General features: G+C 34.1%; 1 protein-coding gene across 3 annotated transcripts; it reads left to right on the top strand.

Annotated features, from left to right (window-relative positions):
* Positions 1–8847: 8847 nt before the first annotated feature.
* LOC129876229 (putative fucosyltransferase-like protein) lies at positions 8848–24177 on the top strand. 3 transcript variants are annotated; one of them, XR_008763339.1, is made up of 8 exons: positions 8848–9514; positions 10623–10783; positions 14791–15032; positions 18211–18315; positions 19380–19536; positions 19951–20178; positions 20619–21541; positions 23743–23845. XR_008763339.1 is itself a non-coding variant. In XM_055951598.1 (7 exons), exons 1-7 carry the CDS (start codon positions 9119–9121, stop codon positions 23996–23998), a joined length of 1545 nt encoding a protein of 514 aa, XP_055807573.1. In that variant the 5' UTR covers positions 8852–9118; the 3' UTR covers positions 23999–24177. The 3 variants fall into 3 exon arrangements, 1 of the variants encoding a protein (XP_055807573.1); XR_008763338.1 differs by lacking the exon at positions 23743–23845 and adding an exon at positions 21610–21892; XM_055951598.1 differs by lacking the exon at positions 20619–21541 and having other exon boundaries at positions 8852–9514; positions 23743–24177.
* Positions 24178–25067: the final 890 nt, after the last annotated feature.

The following is a 25067-nucleotide window of genomic DNA, read 5'->3' as shown; positions in this document are numbered from 1 at the left end:
ATATTCATAATTCATTGAAAACATACTGGAAACTAGTCATATAACATGGGTCATTGAAATTTATCTTGATATCATGAAATGTAATATGGATCATGCATAATAAGGCTAGTAGCATTGAAATACATTATAATTTATAGACCCAATGCAATTCAAGAATTAGGGCTTTTAGAGGAAGAAATTTATAAGGGATTTTGAGAGAAAACTTGGGATTTCATGGGTGAAAGAGCCCATGAAGGAATTCCCACATACCTTTGATCTTAGGATCCCTAAATTAAAAAGAATTAAAGCTTTGATCTTGAATAAATCCCTTAAAATTCTTGAGGAAGAAAAAGACTCTTTAGAGAACACTTTTAGAGAGGAGATTTTAATATTGAGTGTTTGGGTGATAATGAGAGGGTTAGGAGGGCTTAGAGTAGTTATTAGGATAGAAAAAACCTCTAAAAATCATCCTCATTCACATAGAGAAAAGATCAAAACACCCCTGAATTTAATTGATTTTAGACCCCTAGACAGAAGCCCACCATGGTCCGTGCAGCTCACCACGTCCCATGGTGGTGGTCTTAGTGCTAGATTCTAATTAGGGTCTGAAGAGGTGACCTCTATGTAGGCCACCATATCTCTTGGTTCCTTCCGTGGTATGTATCCTAAATAGAAGTATGAGGATTTGGGTTCCCAGGCGTCATCACGGCTCATGGTTCATACCATGGGCTATGGAGCCATCTTTGGTTCCTTCTCCAATATTTCCCATTTGATTGGTGGCCTTTACAATTTCTCTCCATGGCTTGTGAAGAGTATCACGTCCTATGAAGGGCTCCGTAAAGGACCACCTGGTGCGAAAAGCTGACATTTTATGAGAAACTTCTTTTGAATCCTCATTTTCTCACTTATCAACTTTTGGGGTCTTAAAGCTTTATGGCGTTCGATCATCTATCATTTCAGATTGTGGTACCCAATTCACATCTCAGTTTTGGAGGCCTTTCCAAAAAGGTCTTGGTACTCAAGTTAAGCTTAGCACAATTTCTTATCCTCAGATCGATGATCAAGCCAAGCATACCATCCATACCTTAGAGGACATGTTGAGAGATTGTGTAATAGATTTCAAGGATAATTGGTATGATCACTTGGCATTGATCGAGTTTGGCTATAACAATAGCTACCATTCGAGTATCCAAATGACTCTATTTGAGGCTTTGTATGGTAGGAGGTTTAGGTCTCCTATTGGTTGGTTTAAAGTTGGTAAAACTGCCTTGATAGGACTCGAGTTAGTGTATGAGGCTATGAATAAGGTTAGACTCATTAAAGAAAGTTGAAAACTATCCAAAACCGATAAAAGTCCTATTCGGATGTCAAAAAAAGGAACTTGAATTTGAGATTGATGATTGTGTTTACTTGATAATCTCACCCATAAAGAATGTGATGCATTTTGGAAAGAGAGGGAATCTTAGACATTATTACATAAGCCCATATTAAATTATAAAGTGTTTTGATAACGTGGCATATGAGTTGAATTTACCTTCGAATTTGGCATCGGTACATTCGATATTTTATATTTTGTTGTTGAAAAAGCATTGTTGAAGAAATATGTTGGTGATCTGAGCTCCATTGTGCCTATTGATAGAGTTGTTGTACAAGAAAGTTTATCCTATGAAGAGGTTCCATTTGAGATTCTAGATCGGCAAGTTTAGAAGTTGAGAAATAAAGAAATTGCATTTGTGAAGGTTCTTTGGAGGAACGAACTAGTTGAGGGTGCTACATAGGAGGCCAAAGACGATGTGATTTCACCTTATCCTCATCTCTTTCCTTCCTTTCCAACTTGAATTATTAAGTTCCTTTATGATTCACTCCTTCAAATTCATGTATTTCAGTCATGCTTTAGCTTGAGATTTAGTATTCCATGGTTTATGCATATTGATGCATTATTACATTCATATTGGGTTTCTATGTCTCTTTCCTACTCAATTCATGCTATCTTGAGTCTCATTGGATAATGAATGTTCCTAAGGGAGGGTTATTGTAAGACCCTAAAGGTTGGAAATTAAACAAAAGGGAAAAATCACAGAAATTATAGATTTTTAGACTTTACGAAGGTCCTTTATGGATCGTATAAAAGTTCACAGTCCGTGGAGACCGACCATAGAACAGGCCCTGTGAGAAAATTGGTCAAGTGACTTTGTACATGAGGGCTTACGATCCATACAAATTCCTATGGATCGTAGACCCATCAGTAGAAAGGACCACTGGAAAGTGACACAAGGAGGTCCCTATACGACCTCTTCTATAGACCATCAAAGGAACCACGGTAAAGGTATCCCGTGGAAATGATTAGAAAAAGAATAAAGGCAAGCTAGAGTCTACGACAAGGTCTATGACCCATAGACATTTTCATGGACTATAAGGTGGTCCATGGAACTCAACCCTTAGGACCTTGGATGAGCCAATCTTCACAAAGATTTCTATGACCCATCAAGGGTATTATGACCCATAGACCTGCCCGTATAAGTTTCCCCTTGCGCGTACTTGACCCCTCTGTCTCTCTGGACCACTATACAGTCCGTAAGGGATATACGAACCATATAAGTGGTCCGTGAAATGTCCCCCTCTAGTTTTAAGTTGAGGTTATTTGGGTCTTTTTCATATTTTTAATTATGTACTTGGACATTTTTGGGACTAAATCATATACTATAACTAACTTCCAACCCTCCAAAACCCCCATTCTCCCAAATCACAAAATCCTATTATCTGAAGTTCCTCTTAATTCTCTTAGAGGCAATAGCTAGGGCTCAAGTTTCAAGCTTTCATTAAAGGAGTTAATTCAAGCTTTTAGTCCAGATATGTGGGAATTCATTCGCGGATCTTCTTCCATCCATGGAGTCCCAAAGATTTCCTTAAATTATCTCTTTATGGAATTCTCTTAAAACCCTATTATGGTGATTTTTCATTGGGGAAAATCAATTATGGTTTTACTCAATTTCAATGATCTATTCATGGATGACCTGATTTCAGTTACATGTTTGCAATGAATTTTATAAGGACTCATACATTATGCTATGAATTTCAAGTATGAACTACGGCTTTATGATCATGGATTTTATGAATTTTCATTTATGATTTATCAAGTTATGAATTATGATTCAAGTATGTTTTCAAGTAAATAACCATGAATTATGAAAGGTTTTCTCACAATATGAAAGAAATCACAATTTTGATGCTTAGAAAGGTAAGTGTCTACATATTTATGTTATGATTATGGTTTTCAAGTAGCTATTCTTATCAAGTATTTTATGATGTGGAATTATTGATGATTGCCTTTCCTAATGACTATGATTTATGTATTGTATTGGAATTAACTTAGCACAGAGAGAACTTTGTGGTTAGGACTCCACAAGGGAGCCGTAGTAGCAAAACCTAGTTCCAAACTACATGCCACCGTAGGTGCCTTAATGGCCTAACTAGTGAATCCACATATACCTTATATTTATGTTTATATGGAGTCTACCTTGAAAAGTAGTCTCTCTCTTTTCAGTGTGGGAGTTACATCAGATTTCATGTTATACCTCACATGGTCTTAAATGTCGTTTAAGGTTAATATACCACATATATATTTGCTATATATATAAGCACTTAATGATGTTTTATGATGCATGGACCTTATTAAATGTTTTCAAGTGTTTTCAAGCCTTATTTCATGTTTTCAAGATATTTGGTCATGCATCACATGTTGATATTGATTATATCCGATTGTTCATGTTCATGCATTCTTTTAACATACTTAGTACATTTCATGTACTAACATATTTTTTTACCTACATTGTATCATAATATAGTGTCCGACAATCATCATTCGCATCTTGCTCGTGGCTAGATATTGATTGCTATCTTCTTGTTGGTGAGTCCTCATGTTTCGAGGATGCAACACTTATGATTCATTTTATGTTTTTATGACTTTCATTCCTTATGTTGGTGAGTTAAGAGCTTGTTCTATGCCCCATCTAGACTAGCAGAGGCATGTTACATTTGTTATGTCTATGATGTCCCATTCATTTGGAGATATTAGCTTGATTTCTCTTATGTTGAGATATCTTTATTGAGACTTATATTTCACATTCATGTTTTAGCTTCTTGTTTCTTATTTACCATATGTATGATCATTTATGATAAACTAAGAGGCTTGGTTGGGATCCCTCAAAATCATAATCACCGTGTCACGCCCTAGGGCCTAGCTTAGGTCATGATAGGGATATTAACCTTAACAGACATTTAAGACCATGTAAGTTATAACATGGAATTTGATGTAACTCCCACACCGAGAAGAGAGAGACTACTTTTTAAGGTAGACTCCATATCATAATCATCATCATATTCTATATATGGATCCACTAGCTAGGCCAATTAAGGCAAACCTATGGGGGCACGTAGTTTGATACTAGGGGTTGCTACTAGAGACTCTCTTACCAAGTCTCCATCACAAAGTTCTCTCAGTGCTAAGTTAATCCCAATGGAATAAGTAAATTATATTTCATTCATATCATTAAGAAAGACAATTATCAATACCAATCCAAATCATAAAATATATCATAAGAATAGCTTCTTGAAAATCATGATCATAACATTATTTATATAGACACTTACCTTTCTAAGCATCTAAATCATGATTCCTTCATATTGTGAGAAAACCTTTCACAATTCATTAATTCATTTATTCGTACTTGAAAACATACTTGAAACAAAATTCATAACTTTTCATAAATCATTCATAAATTCTTCATAAGTTTATGATCATAAATTAAAAGTTCATAATTGAAAATCATAGCATTATGCATGGGTCCTTGTGAAATCAATTTAAAATCATGTAGTAATGTGAATTTATTCATAATAAAGTGAAACAATATTAATTAAATCAATATAGAAAAGACCCATGAAGAATTGACATGTAACCCTCATTGAGTTGGGTAAATTGAAATTGGAGAATTGAGTTTCTTTGGGGCCCAATGGATGAAACAAATCTATTGGTGAATTCTCACATACCTAGGTAATCAAATCCCTAATGTAATGGAGTTTGAACTTGGCTTGAAGCTTGAATCCTAACTTGACTTGAAGAAGAAACTTTAGAGAGAATCCTTTAGAGATAATATTTTGATTGGGAGAGTATTTGAGAGAATGAGAAGTTAATGAAAGGTTTTGGATAGTAATTGCTATCAGAAAATATACCAAAATGTCCAAGCTTTATATATAAAAGAGTGGGGAAAAGTCTGTAATACCCCCTTAATATAACTAAACGACCCCTTATGCCGACCCCAATACATTTAGTATAACTTTCCACATACCGTATAAGTGTCCGTAGAAAGGGGTGGAACTTGGTTATTGGAGGTCGTCTTATATGGGAAGATTCTACGGATCGTTAACATCTCCATGGCCTCGTAAAAGAGCAACATCTGCAACTTTTACACCAGTTGGATTTTGTTTCTCCATTTTGACTTTCCAACTTCTGGGGTCTTACAAAAAAAGGTGTGGATGAAAAAGTGAAAACTTTTAAGGCTAGGCTTGTTGCGAAATGGTTTACTCAAAAAGAAGGAATTGATTATAAGAAATTTTTTTTGCTAGTAACCATGCTTTGAATCCATCAGGATTCTCTTATCCATTATTGATCATTACAATTATGATATATGGCAAATGAATGTCAAGATGACTTTTCTAAACAGAAGTCTTGATGAGTGCATTTATATGGAACAACCAGAAGGCTTCATGAAAAGTGCTAATGAACACTTGTTTTGTAAACTTAAGAAATCCATTTATGGATTGAAAAAGACATTTACAGCATGAAACATTTGTTTTGACAATTCGATTAAGATTAATTTTGGTCAATTTGAAAATAAATCATGCATCTGTAAGAAATGAGAGAGAGACATAACATTTTTATTCTATACATAGATGCATCTTGCTCATAGAAAATAATGTGAGCATTTTGAATTCGGTTAGGGAATGATTGTCGTCTCATTTTGATAAGAAAGACTTGGGAGAAGAAGATCATATCCTCGAGATCAAACTTATGCTAGATCGCAAACAAAAGATATTGGGCTTATCTCAAGCACTTTATACTGATACTATTCTTGCTAGGTTTAGCATAAAAACATTCAAAATGGATTTCTTCCTTTTAGGTATGGAATTACTTTATTAAAGGATCAGTCCCTCAAAGCAACCGATGAGAGAGAGAATGAAGGTGGTCCCTTACGTTTCTGCTGTAGGGAGTCTTATGTATGCAATATTGCACTATACCAGATATATGCTTTGTTGTAGGCATGATTAGCAGATTTTAGTCTAATCCTAGGCAAGAATATTGGACTACAGTTAAGAATATAATAAAGTGCCTAAAAAGGACTAGGATTGCATGCTTGTTTTCTAGCCTAGCAATCTTATACCTATTGGGTACAATATTCAGATTTCTAGTTAGATAGAGATTCAAGAAAATATACCTCAAGATATGCATTTACTTTAGGAGATGGAATCATAGTTTGGAGGAATATCAAGCAATCATGTATTGCTAATTCCACCATGGAAGTGGAATATGTAGCTGTCTCTCAGGCGGCTAAGGAGGTTGTTTGACTCGAGAACTTTTTGAAAGATCTTGGAGTGGTTTCTTCGGTTGAAGCACCTATCAAAGTTTATTGTGATAACAGAGGTGCAATTTCTAATTCAAAAGAATCACCAAGACATAAAAGAAGTAAGCACATTGAGAGAAAATATCACTTATTTGTAATATAACTCAAAGGGGTGATGTGAGAGTTTTGAAGATTGAGTTGAAGAACAATTTGGCGGACCCATTTACAAAAGGCTTACCTTAGAAGGCTTTTGATAGCATATGAAAGAAATGAGTGTTAAAGTTGTGAATACATGGTTATAAGTCTAAGTGGGAGATTGTTGAGATATACTATTAACCATGTGGTTGAGTTATAGTATTTTATTTAATCCCTTGTAAAGACTATTTATTTTATTTATTATAATAAATTCTTTATTTATTACTTTCTGTACTTTGATTACTATAGCTTATCTGTGTCGTTTTCGTTATTTGGGTTATTTGTTATTTGTTTTTCCATATGGCTTTGAATTTCTTAGTCTTATCTGACCTCTTTTTATGTTTCTTTTGAGTCGAGGATCTCTCGGAAACAGCCGTCCTACCTTGGTAGGAGTAAGGTCTGTGTACACTTTATCCTCTCCAGACCCCACATTGTAGAATTTCACTGGTTGTTATTGTTGTTGTAAATTCTTTATTTAAATAAATCATTGTGTTTATATGGGTGTCCTTTGCTTATTTAGCAGACGATTTTGTGTATGAAGTTATTTAACTCATGTGTTGAAGATTGAAATTGTTGATTCATATAAGTTATAAATTATTGTTCACAATGAAACATGAGGTAGGACAAATATTTTGATGATTGTAGCACAAGATTAAAAATGACGTGACCTTAATTATGGAAATAGTAAAATTATAATTTTTTGTGTTAGTACATTTTGTATGTGTTGAGCGGATCAAATAGAGATATTCGTTTAGGTTTTGAATATTAATAAACAATATCTCTTGTCCATGATATGAACTTATACTCTTAATGTTGATATAATTATTATGATTTATGTATATGATTTATTATTTTAATCTATTAAAAGGTGAGACTCTATTACGAGTTGATGTATTCCTAAAATATTAGATAATGACGAATCACATTAGCAAAATAATAATTAGTTAATAGAATCATGTCTAGAATTTGAGATGGAAAATGCTCCTTTATGATTGCTTATAAGTTTTCCACATGAAAACCTACTTTATATCCGTCATGTGAAATAAGATAAGAATAAAATAAAGGATTAAATTAATCAATAAATTAATTTTTTTCAGAAATTTAATTTAATTGATTGGTGTCGATAATTCTAACATGGGGAGTTAAATAAGTTGTAGTGGTATATTTCGAAATTAGATTATGGAGTACAATTATAGATATTTAGTGGTACAATCTGTGATATATTATAATGTAATTAATTCATGCTTTTACGAATTGATATTATAATTGCCCTTAATGGTGTTTAATGATTGTTAGTGGAGAATCAATGGTCGGAGATATTTTTCTTTTCAAACATTGCCCCGAAAAGTATAAATAGGGGTTGTTCTCAAAGAAAAACCACCCTATTTTGAAAACCTTCTTGCCTATACAAGACTTGAAAGATATAATTAGTCAGGAAACAACAAAAAATTGCAACTCTAAATTCCTTTCTTCTGGACAAGTTTTGTGAAAGCTTTAGCAGGTAAGTATTATTCTAAATTCGTTCTAATTATATTAGTTAGTTATAATGTGAATTCGTAGTCTTGAATATTGCTTTGGCTGTGCATATTCTAACCCAAAAAAACATAAGTTAACAAAGCTTACAAGTGACATGTTTCTCCATTGACATTTTAAATCCCTTCAAAATAAAATAATATATCTAGTATTTAAAATCATCATTAATTACCTTCATTTAGTAAAGAAAATGAAAACGTATCGAAAATGAGGGGGTTTTGAAATTGAGACTTAATTGTTTCATCATTTAGATTTTTAAATGTCTAATATCTTCAATTGAATAATGAATTTAATTAGAACAGTTGCAACTTGCAACAGAGGAAAGCCGCTTCTTCTTTAGCCATGAATATACATTTTGATTGAATTACATATTAAATTTATTTAATAAAAATAATGAGGAATTAAAACTATTTAACAACAACAAAAAAAAAGATAAATAAATATAAATAATAGCCATAGATGTACCACGTCACTTCTTTAATAAACGACCCGGCATTGCATAACAGTTGAAAAAACAAAATGCAATCCGACAAATGTCAATTGAGACACCAACGTACGGGAGGAAAAAAATAAAGAGCTGAGGCACCAATGATGGCGTAGAATTACAGTTTATAAGATTTGACCAATAGACTTCCCTTCATAGTTGTCTTTGCTTGACTTTCACTCCTTATACCCCTTTCCAGAATGAGCTCACCACTGTATATTATTAAGAATTCCAAAACCCTCTGAAGAATAAAATAAAGATCACATCTTTACTCTTCCACCAAAAAGAACATATTCTTGATACACCATTAATGGCCGCAGTTATTCCAGTTCAAAGGTTACCAAGAAATGAAGGTTCACCCACCACCACCACCACTGCTTCAGTTGTTCCTCAAAAGAAATTGTGCAATTGGTTGCCTCTCTTGGTTGCCCTTGTGGTTTTAGTGGAAATTGCTTTTCTGGGTCGACTAGACATGGCGGAAAAAGCCAATCTTGTCAACTCGTGGGCTGATTCATTCTACAAGTTTACGACATCAACCCCCAAAGCGACTAGTATTAACAGTAATGGTGGGTTGGTTGACTTGAGTGGTGAGGTTGATCAAGATTTGGTACTTGAGAGTTGTGAGGAATGGCTGCAAAGGGAGGATTCTATCGAATATTCTAGAGATTTTGACAAAGATCCAATTTTTGTTCATGGAGGCGAAAAGGTTACATAGTTTTTCATCTATTAATATATGCTTTCTATTTGCTACCTAGCTTTTGAGTTAGACCCAATTTCAGCATTCATCTCAATTTTCATTTCAGATGTTGGGCCCCTATCATATTGTCCGCACTCCAATTAACTATCGAGATTTGGGCATGTGAGGGGAGTGTTAAGAGTCCCACATCCAATATTGGGATGGATAGTTGGTCTCCTTATATGGTGTTGGACAATCCTCATTCTATGAGCTAACTTTTGAAATTGAGTTAGGTCCCTTTTATCTTATCAGGATTTGAATGAAATGAGCCTGAATGGGGCAGAATGAATATAGAGGATTCATATAGTTGGACCCGAATAGTATGGGAGACATAATTGATTCTTTTTGTTTTGTTTTGTTTTGGAGCATCTCTTTAGACAATGTCTGCACCTAATATGGATTTTGTTGTCATTTATGTCTTGGTATTTACTACATCTAAAATGCATTAGGTACTGTCTGCCTATATGTCTTTTTCTTTTCCAGACTTAAGGCTTTGATAGATTGAATGACATAAATTTGCAGTTTTAAATTATGTTTTGGCATTTTGAAGCTTGTAAATACTAGATACTGCCAAATTGATGGGTTCTAGTTTTGTGTTTCTTTTAAAATGTGTACATCTGTTAACCAAATACTAAATACCCGACCAATTATAGATCAATCAGTATGCCAAGCTAACACACCCATGGCTTGATCTGTTTTTTTTGCTCTTTTATCATGGTTACAGTAAGATATCTTATAAAGTACTGGCTATTCCAAAACCTATTCTATATGGGTAAAGATACTAATATATAAGTGGGGGATAAAATATGTGGAGGAACCTTAAGTATCTTCTTTTCTTTTACCTTATTCCTTCATTACATCAAATTCTTCATAGAGAACTTTAGTGGAATGAATAGCAACTAATCAGTAAGACTCCCCATCAATTACTTACGTTTATCATGACTAGATCTTGGTTCCCATGTTATCCACTGGCAAGTAGGTGAGAGCAGGTAACAGTTATTGGGTTACCGGCTTTCTTCTTGAATGTTTTTTGTTTTTACCATATAAGAAATCTGATGGCCATTCTATCATTATCTAGGATTGGAAGTCCTGTGCCGTGGGATGCAAGTTCGGAGTGCATTCTGATAAGAAGCCTGATGCAGCATTTGGAACAACACAACAGGCTGGCACAGCTGGCGTGCTTCGGTCAATGGAGTCGGCCCAATACTATCCTGAGAATGATGTTGTTATGGCACGACGGTGGGTAAGCACATCTTGAAAAAGACTTGAGCATTCCCACCTACATGGGGCACCTGAGAGATTATAGCCTTTGCCACATTTGAACTTTTGATCATTTTTAACCAAACATATCTTACTTGGAAGTTTTTAGCTTGCTATTAGTTTCTGACAAGAGTTTTTAATATTGTAAATGTGAAAAACATTTGTATTTTGCTCAATGAAGAGCGGCTCTTTGGAAAAAGTCTCAACATTATGCTGCCCATCCTAACATTCTTAAGAAGTTTCTGCCTGAATTTTTATGTTTTTTCTTTCTTCACATGCATGTGGGTGGTTATGGATTTAGTGATCTACTCTTGCATTGGGCTATAAAATAGCTAGATGTGTAACAGTAATGTCGATGTTTGCAACTGATAGATTACTGTATACTGTTGGTAGAATAAAGCATTTGTCTCTATGACTCGAGAAAGTAAACAAGGTTCTTATTTGTTATATCTTCCCTAGGCCTCTTTGTTTGCTTAACTTATGTCTAGATATCTGTTTATCTGCCTGGCTTTCTTTCTCGGTTTCGTTATTTCTGTAGTGGGAGACATAAGAACCACTAATTATGCTTTCTGTTTGGGTTATTGTTTTTCTTTTCTCCGTTTAGGGAGGGTGTTCTGGCAGGAGTGTGAACCAGTTTCCAGGGTATAATTTTTGAAGTTAGTTAGAGCTAAACAGAAAAATGCTAACAAGCTTGTTCAGCTTGATAATAGTGATTTGATTTGCTTATTGGATCATACAAATCTAGCTTGTCCTTACTTTCAAGCTTGTGTAAGCGAATAGATAATACAGATAAAGAAATAGTGATTTTTTCCTAAAGATACAAAAATTGCACACTAATTACCCGTTTTAACAAGATTTTCGGGTTTTCAAAAAGTAGTGAGCTATTTTTACAAAATATATACTATCTGGTTAAAACGTATTGTATACAATCCGGTCAAAATATACAATTTGCATATAAATTTTTGTTACATAAAATGCAGTCAAAACATACAACTTATATACAAAATTTTTGTTGTATGCAATCCGATAAAAACATACAACTTGCATACAATTATGACTTTGTATGTTGTGTGTATATCACTTTATGCCCAGTGATACATTGAGCATACAAATAGCATACACTCGGAATACAATATATACAACTTATTTACAGACTGGGATTTGAAAAAACAACCGTTCTTCTTCCTCTTCGAGTTTCAATCTGAAATTTCAACCAAAACCAGTGTTATCAAAGGCGAAAAGAGCAAAAAAGCTCCAAGGTCGATTGGTGTTTTAAGCGCAAAGTGCAAATAAAGTGTGGGCTTTAATGGAAAAAGGCGCAAAGGGAGAAAAAATATAAATATATATATATATATATATATGTTTAGTCCAAGACTAATAATTTTAAACATGGATGACAAATTTATGAACAAGAAATTGGAAAAAGATTAAGATAAAGTGAAATATATCTGGTTAGTGTCACCTCTTCAGAAGAGGCTCCTTGGCAAGAAAAAATATGCCTTAGAACCTTGATGACGACACTGAAGTGCCCATAAAGCGAGGCGAAGCGCTCAACACATTTTGAGCCTTGCTTCAGGGCTTAAGTGCGCCTTTGACAACACTGAAAAAACCAACTCTAATCTTCACCAAACTCCCTCAAAATTGACATATAAACTCCAAAGGATATTCCTAATTGTTTGCAACCACACCAACGCAACAAATAACAATTTGGCAAAACTTAATTTCCGAATTCGAAGCTTCAAAACTTTTTAATGGCTGTCAATGAGCTTTTAGTGGAGTTTACAATTTTGCTATTGTTGATTTCAACCATTTATATAAAGATTTCTTTGAAATTTCTGTAGGATTTTGATTATGCAGATCATGTTCCTGTGTAACTAGCTCTTTTGGTCTTGTTTCTAATTCAAAGTGTTAAGAGCCAAATTTTTTCTTCTCAAGTTATGATTTTGAGTACGAAATTTATCACTAATATTTGTTTCTTGGCATGGGTGTGCTTGGTGAGAAAAAGAGAGATTTGGGAGGGGCAGGGGGGGGGGGGGGATGAGGTAGATTAGAACCTAAAATGGGGAAAATTGGAACATAATCCCTTACTTTTCCTATTATTTTGTTATAATTGGTAAAATATTGTTATATTTTCTAATTAAGTGTAAGTACCCTAAATAGTTGTAATTAGGATGTAAAAGTAGCTTGTCCTTGTAAAATTCTCAAGAAGATAACCTAAGAAAAAAATGAACATTTTGAGTGCTCATTTGGAATATACCTAAGATAGCAAGTTCTTTTTTATAAAAAATTATTGAATCTTTGTAGCATAAACTACAGACAACCTTTCTTTTACTTGATACTTTGAAGAGCATATTGGTAGAATGTACCTCATGTATTTCCTTCTTTCCAGCACTCGTTTTCTCTTTATAATCCTTATACGTGTTAATCTGCTCAGCAAGATAAATTTTGCTTTGTAATGTTAGTGTGGATTTCTTTTTTTGTTGTTCTGATTGTATATATTTTTTAGAATGGTAACAATTGTACAAATCATCAGCATCAGCATCAACACAAAGGCTGTGCTGGTTTCCAATAACAGACTCCAAGAAAGTGCAAAAACACATTTAAATTCTACTTACAAGGACTCTATGATGTCTAGTATGAATTCGTCCTCATTTACATAATTTTCTTTATACCAAAAGGGAAAACAACAACAACAACAACAACCCAGTGGAATCCCACAAGTGGGGTCTAGGGAGGGTAGGATGTATGCAGACCTTACCACTACCCCATGGAGATAGAGAGACTGTTTCCGAAAGACCCTCGGCTCGAAAAGGAAAAACACAATATACAATTCATCTTTATCCTCTGAATATAACTGCATTTATCTTCAAAGCACCGCATTCATTTCCTTCCAAATTGTCCATCAAATCCATGCTAGAATCAAGTTCCACCAGTTCTTCTGTCTGACATTATTACCCTGATTATACCAGCTCCTCAGAAAGATAAGCTGTGAACTTTTGCATAGTCCAGCTAAGGCCTATCATTCTGCGAGATAATTGCCACAGCTGACTAGTAACACCACTATTGAAGACATAATTAAGTAATTAAAGCGTATTCTCTTTGACAACTTAAGCTTGCAAATGAGATGGTTACACACTTAAAACATGATATCAGAGCAAGTAGAGGTCCTGCATTCGTCTCACGGTTACCCATTACCAAATACCAAAGAAGAATATCCACATGCGTAACTCATGAAAAAGAACCAGGTTCGCACCTGAGGGGTTATGTTGAAGACATAAAGTAAATAAAAATGTGGTCTCTATCTAACAATTTTAGCTTTTAGATGAGATGGTTATACACTTCAACATCCACAATGCAAAAGTTAAATGACTGTATTCTCTGATTTTGCATAGCATTAACAATACCTCGAGCTTATCTGAATTCCTCCTCTTTTAAATTGTCCTAGGTTAAGCAGCCTGCCTGGCCACCAACCACACAAAACAAACTACTTTACAAGGAGCCATGATTTTACTTGACAATTTTCTTTTTTAGTACTCAATGATATTTTCTTTCGATAAGACATAAATCTCTGTGCATATAGCAATTCGATAATCATGCTAGATGACATATTTTAGGGTTTAGACAAACTCGGATGTAAATGCCATGCTCCATGGACTTCAGAGACATTAAGTTGTTTGACGGTGGAGTCTGAATGCATCTAGTGACTTAATAGGTTAGTGTTTATAATATTGCTTAACTTATTGGAAGAACAAAGCTTAATACCCACATATACTTAAGGCCAAGCCACTTTACACAACAAAGGTTGGATCCGTTGTCTACAGATGTTTTGATCATAAGTTGATGCACGGAGCCCACATGCACGCACTAATCTTTGGTCCATATCATGTTTGTAATATAAATTGTAACTCTTTCATATATTTTTCTGAATCGTTATATCTCTAAGGAGAAATCATTAACCAACTTTATTATTCTTTCTCTTGTTTCAGAAGGGGATATGATATTATCATGACAACAAGTCTCTCTTCGGATGTTCCTGTTGGGTACTTCTCTTGGGCCGAGTATGATATAATGGCTCCTGTGCAACCTAAAACAGAGAATGCGTTAGCAGCTGCTTTTATTTCTAATTGTGGTGCTCGCAACTTTCGGTTGCAAGCTCTTGAAGTGCTTGAAAGAGAAAAGATCAAGATTGATTCTTTTGGCAGTTGTCATCATAACCGGGATGGAAATGGTCAGTGTCTTTCCATTATATATGATGATATATTGATGGTGTCTTTATTGAAGTAGTCACCATTAAGGAGCCTATTGTCTAAAATATTACTATATAATGGGTTTGATTCACTCTTTTTCAATTGTCATATATTCCTTGAAAAGCCAATGTTACTGGAAGTAGAAACCTTATATTTGTTTCCTTTTCAAGTGTGCACATAAACACATAAGTTCTCTAAAGGTCTTTTTGGAAAGCTACCTTGTAAACAAACAAAGGCTTGTTTGTCTGTCATAAGTAATATAGTGTAATTACAAACGTAATACTTGGTTATACAGGTGTAATTACATAGTTTTATTCTTTCAATTTTAAAAATAGAAATTAATCATCAAAATTAGACATTATTGTTTTTGACAAATATATGTCTATAATAAAATGCTCTATAGAGTGGTGGTTAGACCGACATTGTTGTATAGGCGGAAGTGTTGTCCAGTCAAATCCTCTCATGTCCAAAAGATGCATGTTGTGGAAATATGCTGAAGTGGATGTGCGGTTATACTAGGAGCGATGAAATTAAAAATGAGGATATCCGGAATAAGGTGGGAGTGACCTTTGTGGTGGAAAAGATAAGGGAAGCGAGATTGCGATGGTTTAGATATATGAAGAGGAGATACGTAGATGCACCAGTGAGGAGGTGCGATAGGTTGGTTGTAGAGGGTACGAGGAGAGGCAGAGGTAGGCCGAAGAAGTATTAGGGAGAGGTGATAAGACAGGATATGACACAACTTCAGGTTACCTAAGACATGACTTTAGATAGGAGGATGTGGAGGATGTATATTAGGGTAGAAGGTTAGTAGGTAGTGTAGTGGTGTCTTGCTTAGGCTGACTGGTGTTTTCCATGGTACTAGTTGTATTATTGTAGTTCTTGTTTTATATTTTATCATTGTTTATTATTGTTTTCAATAATCTACCTTAGTATGTTGTTTATTGTGTTTCGATTATCACTTGGTTTTATTAATTTTTTCGAATGCTTTTCGGTAGACTTTGCATTGTTACCTTGTAACTTGCTATATTCTCTTCACTGTCTCCTTTTTTGTACCTAGAGTTGTTGCACTTGAGACGAAGGTCATTTAGAAACAACCTCTCTATCTCCATGAGGTAGTGGTAAGGTTTGCGTACATTCTAACTTCCCTAGATCTCACTTGTGGGATTTCACTAAATATATTGTTGTTGTATATGTCTATAAGAAATATTACTAAATTTTATCTATATTAAGTGATACATATTATCTTTTAAAATATTGTATGAAATAATTATAGATTGATAAGTAATACTCCCTCCTTCCCATTTTATGTGACATCATTTGACTTGGCATGGTGATTAAGAGAAAAAGGAAGACTTTTGAAACTTGTGGTCTAAAATCATCCATAGATATTTGTGTTGCTAAAAATTATTTCATTAAGGGGAAAAAGAGAATTTTAAAGTTAAATTGTTTCTAATTATAGTAAAGTGACATTCTTTTTGAGATGGACTAAAAAGGAAAGGGTGCCACATAAAATGGACCGAGGGAGTATTATAAAAAAGAACTGATGTATAAATTTCAAATAAATAATATTTTAATTTAATTACTAAAAATTCTAAACAAGCACACATTTTGCAAGAATATCATGTATTGCATGTTTGACAAAAAATCAATATTTATAACCATAATTTCATAACATTGTTGAAATGTTTGATAAAAAGTAATTTCAATGTCGACATCATTCAGTATAAGCCAAGTTTGTCCATCTAATCTCATTCAATAATGAAATTCAACTTAAATTTCATCACTCATTATAAAGCAAGTTTGTAGTTGACTCATTCTTTTTACGATTAGGAGGTATAGTTTCAAAAATTAGAATAATAACATAGCTAAACGAAATGAGAAAAATAATGAAAATAAATATGAAAGAAACAAAGTATGAGAACTTAACGTTACCTTCTCAAAATAAAGAAGTAAAATATGAGAAATTATATGGAAGCACAAGAAGTAAAGGTTGTGAAATGAGAAGTAAAGAAATGAAAGATAATTAATCTAAAAGGAATAATATATTTGAAAAAGAAAAATTTAAAAATATTTTAAAAGTAATAATAAAAATAAATTATAATAGAAATTAAATAAATTAAGAAGACCAAACAATAAAACTAAAATAAACAATGGAAGAAATTTTAAAAATAACCTTGTAATTACACAAAATAATTACCAACAATTCTCAACCCCCTTGAGAATTGAGGGGTGTAATTACTTTCTCTCAATTACACCCAGTTACATGTTGATCAAGTAATTATTTGGTCAGACAAACACACCAAAATTGTGAAATTACACCCAAATCCAATTACAAGGTGACTTTCCAAACATGTTTTGCCAGTCTTAAGATTTCATTTTGTTGATAGATTATATTCTATTGTTATGTTGCTTTTGAACACTTATTATCTTGCAACCCATTAGCATAAAGTTGCACATAGACATCTTTTTGTAAATTCCTTACTAAGAAGCTAGACCTTGATCCGTGAGATAAGAAACATTTAAGAAAAAATGTAGCTTGGATTAATTTTATATTTGAATGCCCAATATGATTACACATCCATGTGTTTTTTTTTTCTTCTTGTAATTGGTATTATTGTATTACACATGCATATGGTTTAACTGCACATTAGTATGTAATTCATTAGTATAGAATTGAAAAGCAGACATCTCCTGTAAAATAAAACACGTGCCTGCATTAAAAGAATTCTGCTTTGCAACTCATTAGAATAGAGTTGAAAAGAAGATGGCCCAAAGCTTTTGTCTAGTGGTAAGAGTGCAGTGCATGATGTTTAGGTTATATGCACGTCACAATTTGGACCTTCCTATAGATAAAAGCTTGGTATTTAAGAGGAGAAGAGTAGTGGGTCCGGCCCGTTATCTCCTGAGTTTCAAACCTTGCGCTATTGACCATCGGGGATTTTTCGGTTATAAAAAAAGAGTTGAAAAGCAAACCTTTTCTTATAAATTCATAATGAGAAGCAAGATCCTGATTTGTTGGAAAGGGAAAAGCTGGTCAGTAGTCTGGATAAATGTAATATTTGGATGCAGGACATCCTTATGCGTGCATGTAAGCTTAATAATACATTGTATCCTGTTAATTCTCACTTATCATCATTGTTCTCAATTTTGTGGCAGTGGACAAAGTGGAGACTCTCAAGCGCTTTAAATTTAGCCTCGCTTTTGAGAATTCTAACGAGGAGGATTATGTCACTGAAAAATTCTTCCAGTCTCTGGTTGCTGGTATTAACTCTTGTTTGTTAACTTTTAGTCTGCTTTGTTCACTTAGTTTCCAATGTATCAATTTTTTTTTTGAGAATAGTAACCGTGTATTATATCCAAAACAGTTCTTAGGTAGTATTGAAACCATATTTACAATTGGAATTCTAGAATGCTCCTTTTTCTATCTATAATGAATCAAGGACATCAATGATGGAAATAGTGTCATTAGAATAAAACTGATTACACCAAAAACAAAGCAGTTCGATAAAATTTAGCTTAATCTTCTGCACATCTCTCTATGCCCTCATAGCACCTGGAATTTCTCTCCTTCCACAATGTCCACCAGATACATGCAGGGATAAGTCTCCATCTATTTCTGTCCTTTGCTACTGAGCCGGCTTCTTCCCAACTTCTTAGAGCTTCAGAAACCTTTCGTGGCATGGTCCATGCTATGCCTTTAAGGTTCAAAATGATACTCCAAATCATGCCTGTGAACTTGCAGTGTAGGAATAGGTGGTTTACTGTCTCTACATTCTCCTTGCACATGAAGCATCTAGAGCTCAAGGGCTTTCCCCTCTTCATCAAATTGTCCAGTGTGAGGACGCCTTCTCTAGCTAGTAACCACACAAAACAAGAAACTTTAATTATCTCTAAATCCCCCATCCCTCTATATTGATGTATTTTTGATTTGTTTTTCTGCAATGCCATATTTTTCACAAAAGATCTTGAAGATATTAGCTTTAAAGTGTGCCATGAAGAACAAATATCACAAAAAAAGCGCAAACTTATGAGTACCTTTTGGTACTTCGAATATGTTTTGTATCTGGATTTGCATATTCTGGTACAGCACATAGATGTTCAGCTCTTAGTCATTTTGAAAAGTTTTAGGAATTTTGTTGAAATGATTTTACATGAGTTATCTTAGTTTCATCATTTTCTTTTGTCTTCAGTATCAATACATTTTAGGCAAGATTTATGCATAGAATCCTGTGTTTATGATTTTCTACAAATTACTACTTCAGAACTAAGATTTATGATGCCCAGCTCTGTTGTACTGATCAAAGCAAGTTCGTATAAACTTGCAGGATCAATCCCCGTGGTGATTGGTGCTCCAAACATCCAAGAATTTGCTCCTTCTCCTAATTCACTTTTACACATTAAAGAGCTGAAAGATGCTGAAACCGTTGCCAATACTATGAAGTACCTTGGAGAAAATCCTAGTTCATATAATGAGTTGTTAAGGTATGCTCAAAAAGTGGTACTTTTCTTTCTGTCAAATTCTTATTTGATCGTGTTCCTCTTGATTATAAGTCTTTTTTTCTTCCTAAATTAACTTTTTTTTGGTTATCCTGAAGATTTATCCGCTCTCAAAGGAAAACCTTTTTCCAACATCTTTCTATACTTTTTCATTATCCTTTCACTAAGAAAGTAACAATGGCCTGTCTCTATAGTGACAACTTTTACTACCTTATCCTAGTTTTCGACGTAGTGATATATTATTTAGGGACTATTAGAACTCCTGAATAGGGATGAATGGAGTCTCTGCCTGCCTCTCCCCTTCTGCTTGCTGGGAGTTGTGATTGCCCCTCTCTTTTCAAAAGGGTTTCTTAAATTTTTCTGGTTCTGGCTAACAAATGGCTTGTTTTGATTATTTAGGTGGAAGGTTGAGGGCCCATCTGATTCTTTCAATGCCCTGGTTGACATGGCAGCAGTTCACTCTTCCTGTCGTTTGTGTATCTTCTTAGCAACAAGTATTAGGGAGAGAGAAGAGCAGAATCCAAAATTTAGGAAACGTCCCTGCAAATGTACCAGAGGTTCAGAAACTGTACATCATGTATATGTACGTGAAAGAGGGAGGTTTGAGATGGAGTCCATTTTCCTAAGGTATTTTCTGCCATGACTTTAACCAGCATAGGTTTATATATATATATTTCGGAAACAACTTTTCTACCTCCTCGAGGTAATGGTACGGTCTGCATACATTCTACCCTCCCCAGACCCCACTTAGTGGGATTTCACTGGGTATGTTGTTGTTGTATATATATATATATATATGTATATATCATCAATTTCTTCTCTAAATCTTTGAAGAAAATGTCTCAAAATTTGTGTGGTTTTTCACTAAGTCATTACTGAGTTGTTATTGTTTTCTCCACCATTGTAGCATGAGTGATGATTTCAACTTTCTAGTCACTGTTATGTAATATATGGAATTTCCAAATGACATTTTGTTGGTAAAATTGGTGTGTGTTTTTTGGGGTTGTTTGCTTCTTAGTCAATCTTTTTTTTTTTTTTTTAAATTGGTAATTGTATTCTTCATGCAGGGAACCTCCAAAAAGTTGCTAACAAGAAAAGGAGAGAAAAGGCTAATTACAGTGAACCTAACAAATCTACTAACTGTTCTACTTCCTCTATACTTTCCTTTTTACACCAAAAATAAAAAAAGAATACATTTCTCTTTCACTCTCTGAATGGAATTTGTTTTGTTATGATAATATCTTCCATTTTTCTCCTTCCATATTTTCCACCAAATACATGTTGGGATCATTCTCCACCATTTCTTCTGGCTCTTACTTCCTCCTCTTCTAATCCAACAGCTTAGTAGGTCAGCAGTGTGTTCTAGCATAGTCCAGTTTTTGTCTGAGTTTCAAGAACATAGACCAAAGCTGGGAAGTGAATTTGCAATGCAAGAATAGGTGATTGTTGGTCTCATTTGTCTCATTGCTGAGAAAACATCTGGATACTATTTGTTGGCCCTTCTTCTTCAACACTTCTTGCGTAAGACATCCTCTCTTGACCACCAACCATGCAAAACACTTCACCTTGGTTGGTGCTTGACTTGTCCAAATCTGCCTCCACCTTGCCAATCTGATCCTTTAAAGAGATCCCACTTCCTTCCTGTAAAGTATGTTCACAGAAAACCTTCCATCCTCGGTGTGTTTCCAGTTGATTATATCATTTGTTGTGGACAGTCCTTTGAAATCATGGAGCACTTGTAGAAGTTCTGCCACTCTTACTAACTCCCAATCATTCAGATTCCTCCTAAAGGAGATGTCATCAACTGGAGTAATGTCGGGTTTGTTGCAAAGAGAAAATAAATCAGGAAATGCCTGCATCAGAGCCTCTTGTCTTATCCAGATATCCTTCCAAAAATAAATCCTAGTCCCATTGCCTACTTTGAGCTTTATGTTCCCTTCCAGTTTGTCCCAGAGGGACCTTATTGATCTCCAGAGTGAAACTCCATAAGGTATGTCAGCTTCATTAGCACCACTCTGTATCTTGGCCATACTTGTAATGTATAACTTCCCTCCACAGGGTTTGGTCTTCCTCAACATATCTCCTTAACCATTTCATCAAGAGGCAATCATTCTGAACTTTCAGGTTTCTAACTCCCAGACCCCCTAAGTGGTTGTTTGGTGTGAATGATAACACCAAATAATCCCGAGATTAAATTATAGTGGCACTTAAGTTGGTGTTTGGTTGGCAAGTCCGGAATAACTTATCTCGGGATTAATAAATAGTACCAGGATAAGTTATCCCTGCTCTTGGGTGGTATACTAATCCCGGGATAAAATAGGTAAATGACAAATGTTTTTTGTACCTTACTTTTCACATTCATACCTATTTATATTATTTTTAATACCATATATAACAACATTCATTCCTTATTTTTATGATAATTCTTCATATTTTTTCTATTAAAAATTACACTATATAATATAATTTTTATTTAAAGAATGTATTTGACTAATTCTTATGTTTATTTATATTTTGATTTCTCATAAATCCTTTTTTACTTTAACAAACTTAAAATGAAAATTCTATTTTTAAATTAAATAAGAAAAAAACTTTATTTTTTAAAATTATATGGACACCATGAAAATGCACACATAAAAATATTTAAGATAAAGAAGATGAAAGTTTTATTTTAAAAATGAATATTGAATAACTAAAGCTTGCAAATAAAATATAAAAAACTAAATAAAGTGAAGGGTATTTTTGTAAACAAACAACCTATTCTTAAAATTTATGCAATGCATATTATTTTGTATACAACAAACCAAACACTCAATAAGAAATAATCTCAACATAACTTATTCCATCATAACTAATTCTAACATAACTTATCCTATCATAACTAATCTCATCATAACTTGTATTCAAACCAAACGACCCCTAAGAGTTTAGGGAGTTGAACTGTTTCCCAATTTACCAGATGATATAAAGACATAATGTAGGTGAAATGAAGTTGGTTCTGTTCATATGTTAGTATGTACCATTTAAGAGCCAAAAAGTGTTGTTAGGAATGAAATAGGAATGTTGTAAAAGTTAAGTTTATGATGCAGATCTCAAAGGTATAGCATATAGGGTGGTTAGAATTGCTTTATAGGAGTCCTATTTACCCTAATATTCAATGTGGGAGTTTAATATTTGCCCTTATAGACGTGGTAGTTCAAAATTAGCTATATATTATATGCGGTGGTTTAAAATGGTGAAGAGTAAGGTTTAATAATAGGTGGCATTGCTTTTGTTTTAAAAGTATAAATTATGCTCCCTCCGTCCCATTTTATGTGGTATCGTTTGACATGGCATGTTATTTAAGAAAAAAAAGAAACTTTTGAAACTTGTAGTCTAAAATAATCTTTAGATATTTGTGTGGTTGTAAATCATTTCATTAAGAGTAAAAGAGGAATTTTAAAGTTAAATTCTTTCTGATTATAGTAAGGTGACACTTTTTGGGACGGACTGAAAAGGAAAAGGTGTCATATAAAGGGGGACAGAGGGAGTAATTCTTAATAGGGAAAGTGGTTTCCGTTGGCCAATAATGGAAAATTTGAGGCATTTGGCTAACGGCAGGGTTACACACAAGACTCTTGAAACGGAGAGTAAAACTGCTCTACATCGAATATGTATTCAGGGTATATTTGGCCCTTTACCCCTTTTAATTATTCAGACCATCCCATAAAGCCCAATTGGGTGAGTATTGTTGGCTCCATGTTTTGGAGCTTTGGTAGTTGTGGTAGCAGGTTTTGTATGTACTAATACTTATGAGACCAATAACTTCTCATTTCTCCACTAAAATTGGACAATTAAAGCTACAGCAAAGCTGCTCTTATATATGTTTAGTATTGTATCATAGTATCAACCTACGACTTATCTGATTTATTTCTTGGTTGAATTGATATATAGAACGAAGCTGCGAAGATCCTGAAAATATTTGGTAAATGGTGTTTGGTTCCCACTGATCATGCCACTAGCTGTTAGCATGTTAAAGTTTGGGGGATCGGACCATGAAAAAAAGAAATTTGGAAACCGATGTCATTATGTGAATTCGCTCCCATCCTTCGTCTTGTTGAGCTTATACAACTGTTTTCATGCCCCTTTATTACAGCTTGCCTAACTCTTTATGTAATATTTCAATCACCATCATTACTGGAATCTTTGCAGGTCATCTAATTTGTCGTTGAAGGCTTTTGAATCTGCAGTAGTGTCAAAGTTCAAATCTGTAAAACATGTTCCCATTTGGAAAGATGAAAGACCTCAAATACTACGTGGGGGAGATGAGCTAAAACTCTACAGATTACATCCTCTTGGCATGACACAGAGACAGGCATTGTACACCTTCACATTCAAAGAAGACACTGATTTTAGGGATCACATCGATAGCCACCCATGTGCAAAGTTTGAAGCCATATTTGTTTAACATCAAGTGAAAATACAGTGAATCTCGACAGCAGCTTGTTGTAGGCCAATCGTGTAATGTTCATCCTTACAATCTACCCCATTGTGTACATCATTGTGGTTATGAATTTTGCGGTGCAAAATGTTATCCTGTTAAGGATTTGATTATTACAAGGAGGCAGTCTAATTTTGGGTGGAAAATTCTCAACTTTTTACATTTTCAAGGAAAAAAGGCAGGGATAAAACAAGAAACATTTAACCTTAAATTGACATGCTTAACCTTCCAAAGTAATGCAGTTGGGAATTTTCCTGTGAGATACTTATATGCACTTGGTTTCGCTAGCAGATGGTTCTAGCTGCTCAATTGTAATGTAGTTAAAGGTTACATGTAATGACAAGTGCAGAAATTTCTGTGGGAAGGGGTGGGCGGGCGGGCGGGTGGTGGTGAGGGTAAACCTCTTCGTTCTTCTTTTTTTTTAACGGAAAAGGGTAAAAAATGTCCCTAACCTATTGGATCATATTATTAATTATATACTCTGTATGTCCCAGTTTATGTTTTATTGTTTGACTCGACACAAAATTTAAGAAATTTAAAGTTGATTTATTTTCTAATTATAGAAATGTGAATTTTTTTTTGGGACAAACTAAAAAGAAAATTATGATAGAAGAAGTACGTTCTTTTTTAACCTATCGGCTCCCCAAAGCCCCTAGTATGATCTTCAAATATTTCCACCAAGAATTGAATTGCAAAACTTAGAGGATTGGAATTATTTTGACAATATCAACTTACTAGTGAATTGATTGCTAATGGAATTAGATAAAAACCTTTGTTTTACACTTTGTTTATGAACTAATGTAGTCTTTAGTGCTAGCTATCATATTGTAGCTAGTGAGTGTCGAATACCAGATAAACTAGTCATGAATTGTACAAAAGAAACGAAAAGGTGAAATCTGAAGAAGCATTAGTAGTTATAATTTGCGTACATGCAGACAAATTTTATAGCTACAACAACAACAATATATCCAGTGAAATTCCACTAAGTAAGGTTTATGGAGGATAGAGTGTAAGTAGATCTTACCACTACCTCGAG

The sequence above is a fragment of the Solanum dulcamara genome, chromosome 12 (assembly GCF_947179165.1).
Source record: "Solanum dulcamara chromosome 12, daSolDulc1.2, whole genome shotgun sequence".
NCBI lineage: Eukaryota > Viridiplantae > Streptophyta > Magnoliopsida > Solanales > Solanaceae > Solanum > Solanum dulcamara.
The sequence above is the reverse complement of the archived record's forward strand: the minus strand, read 5'-3'. Positions and strand labels throughout refer to the sequence as shown.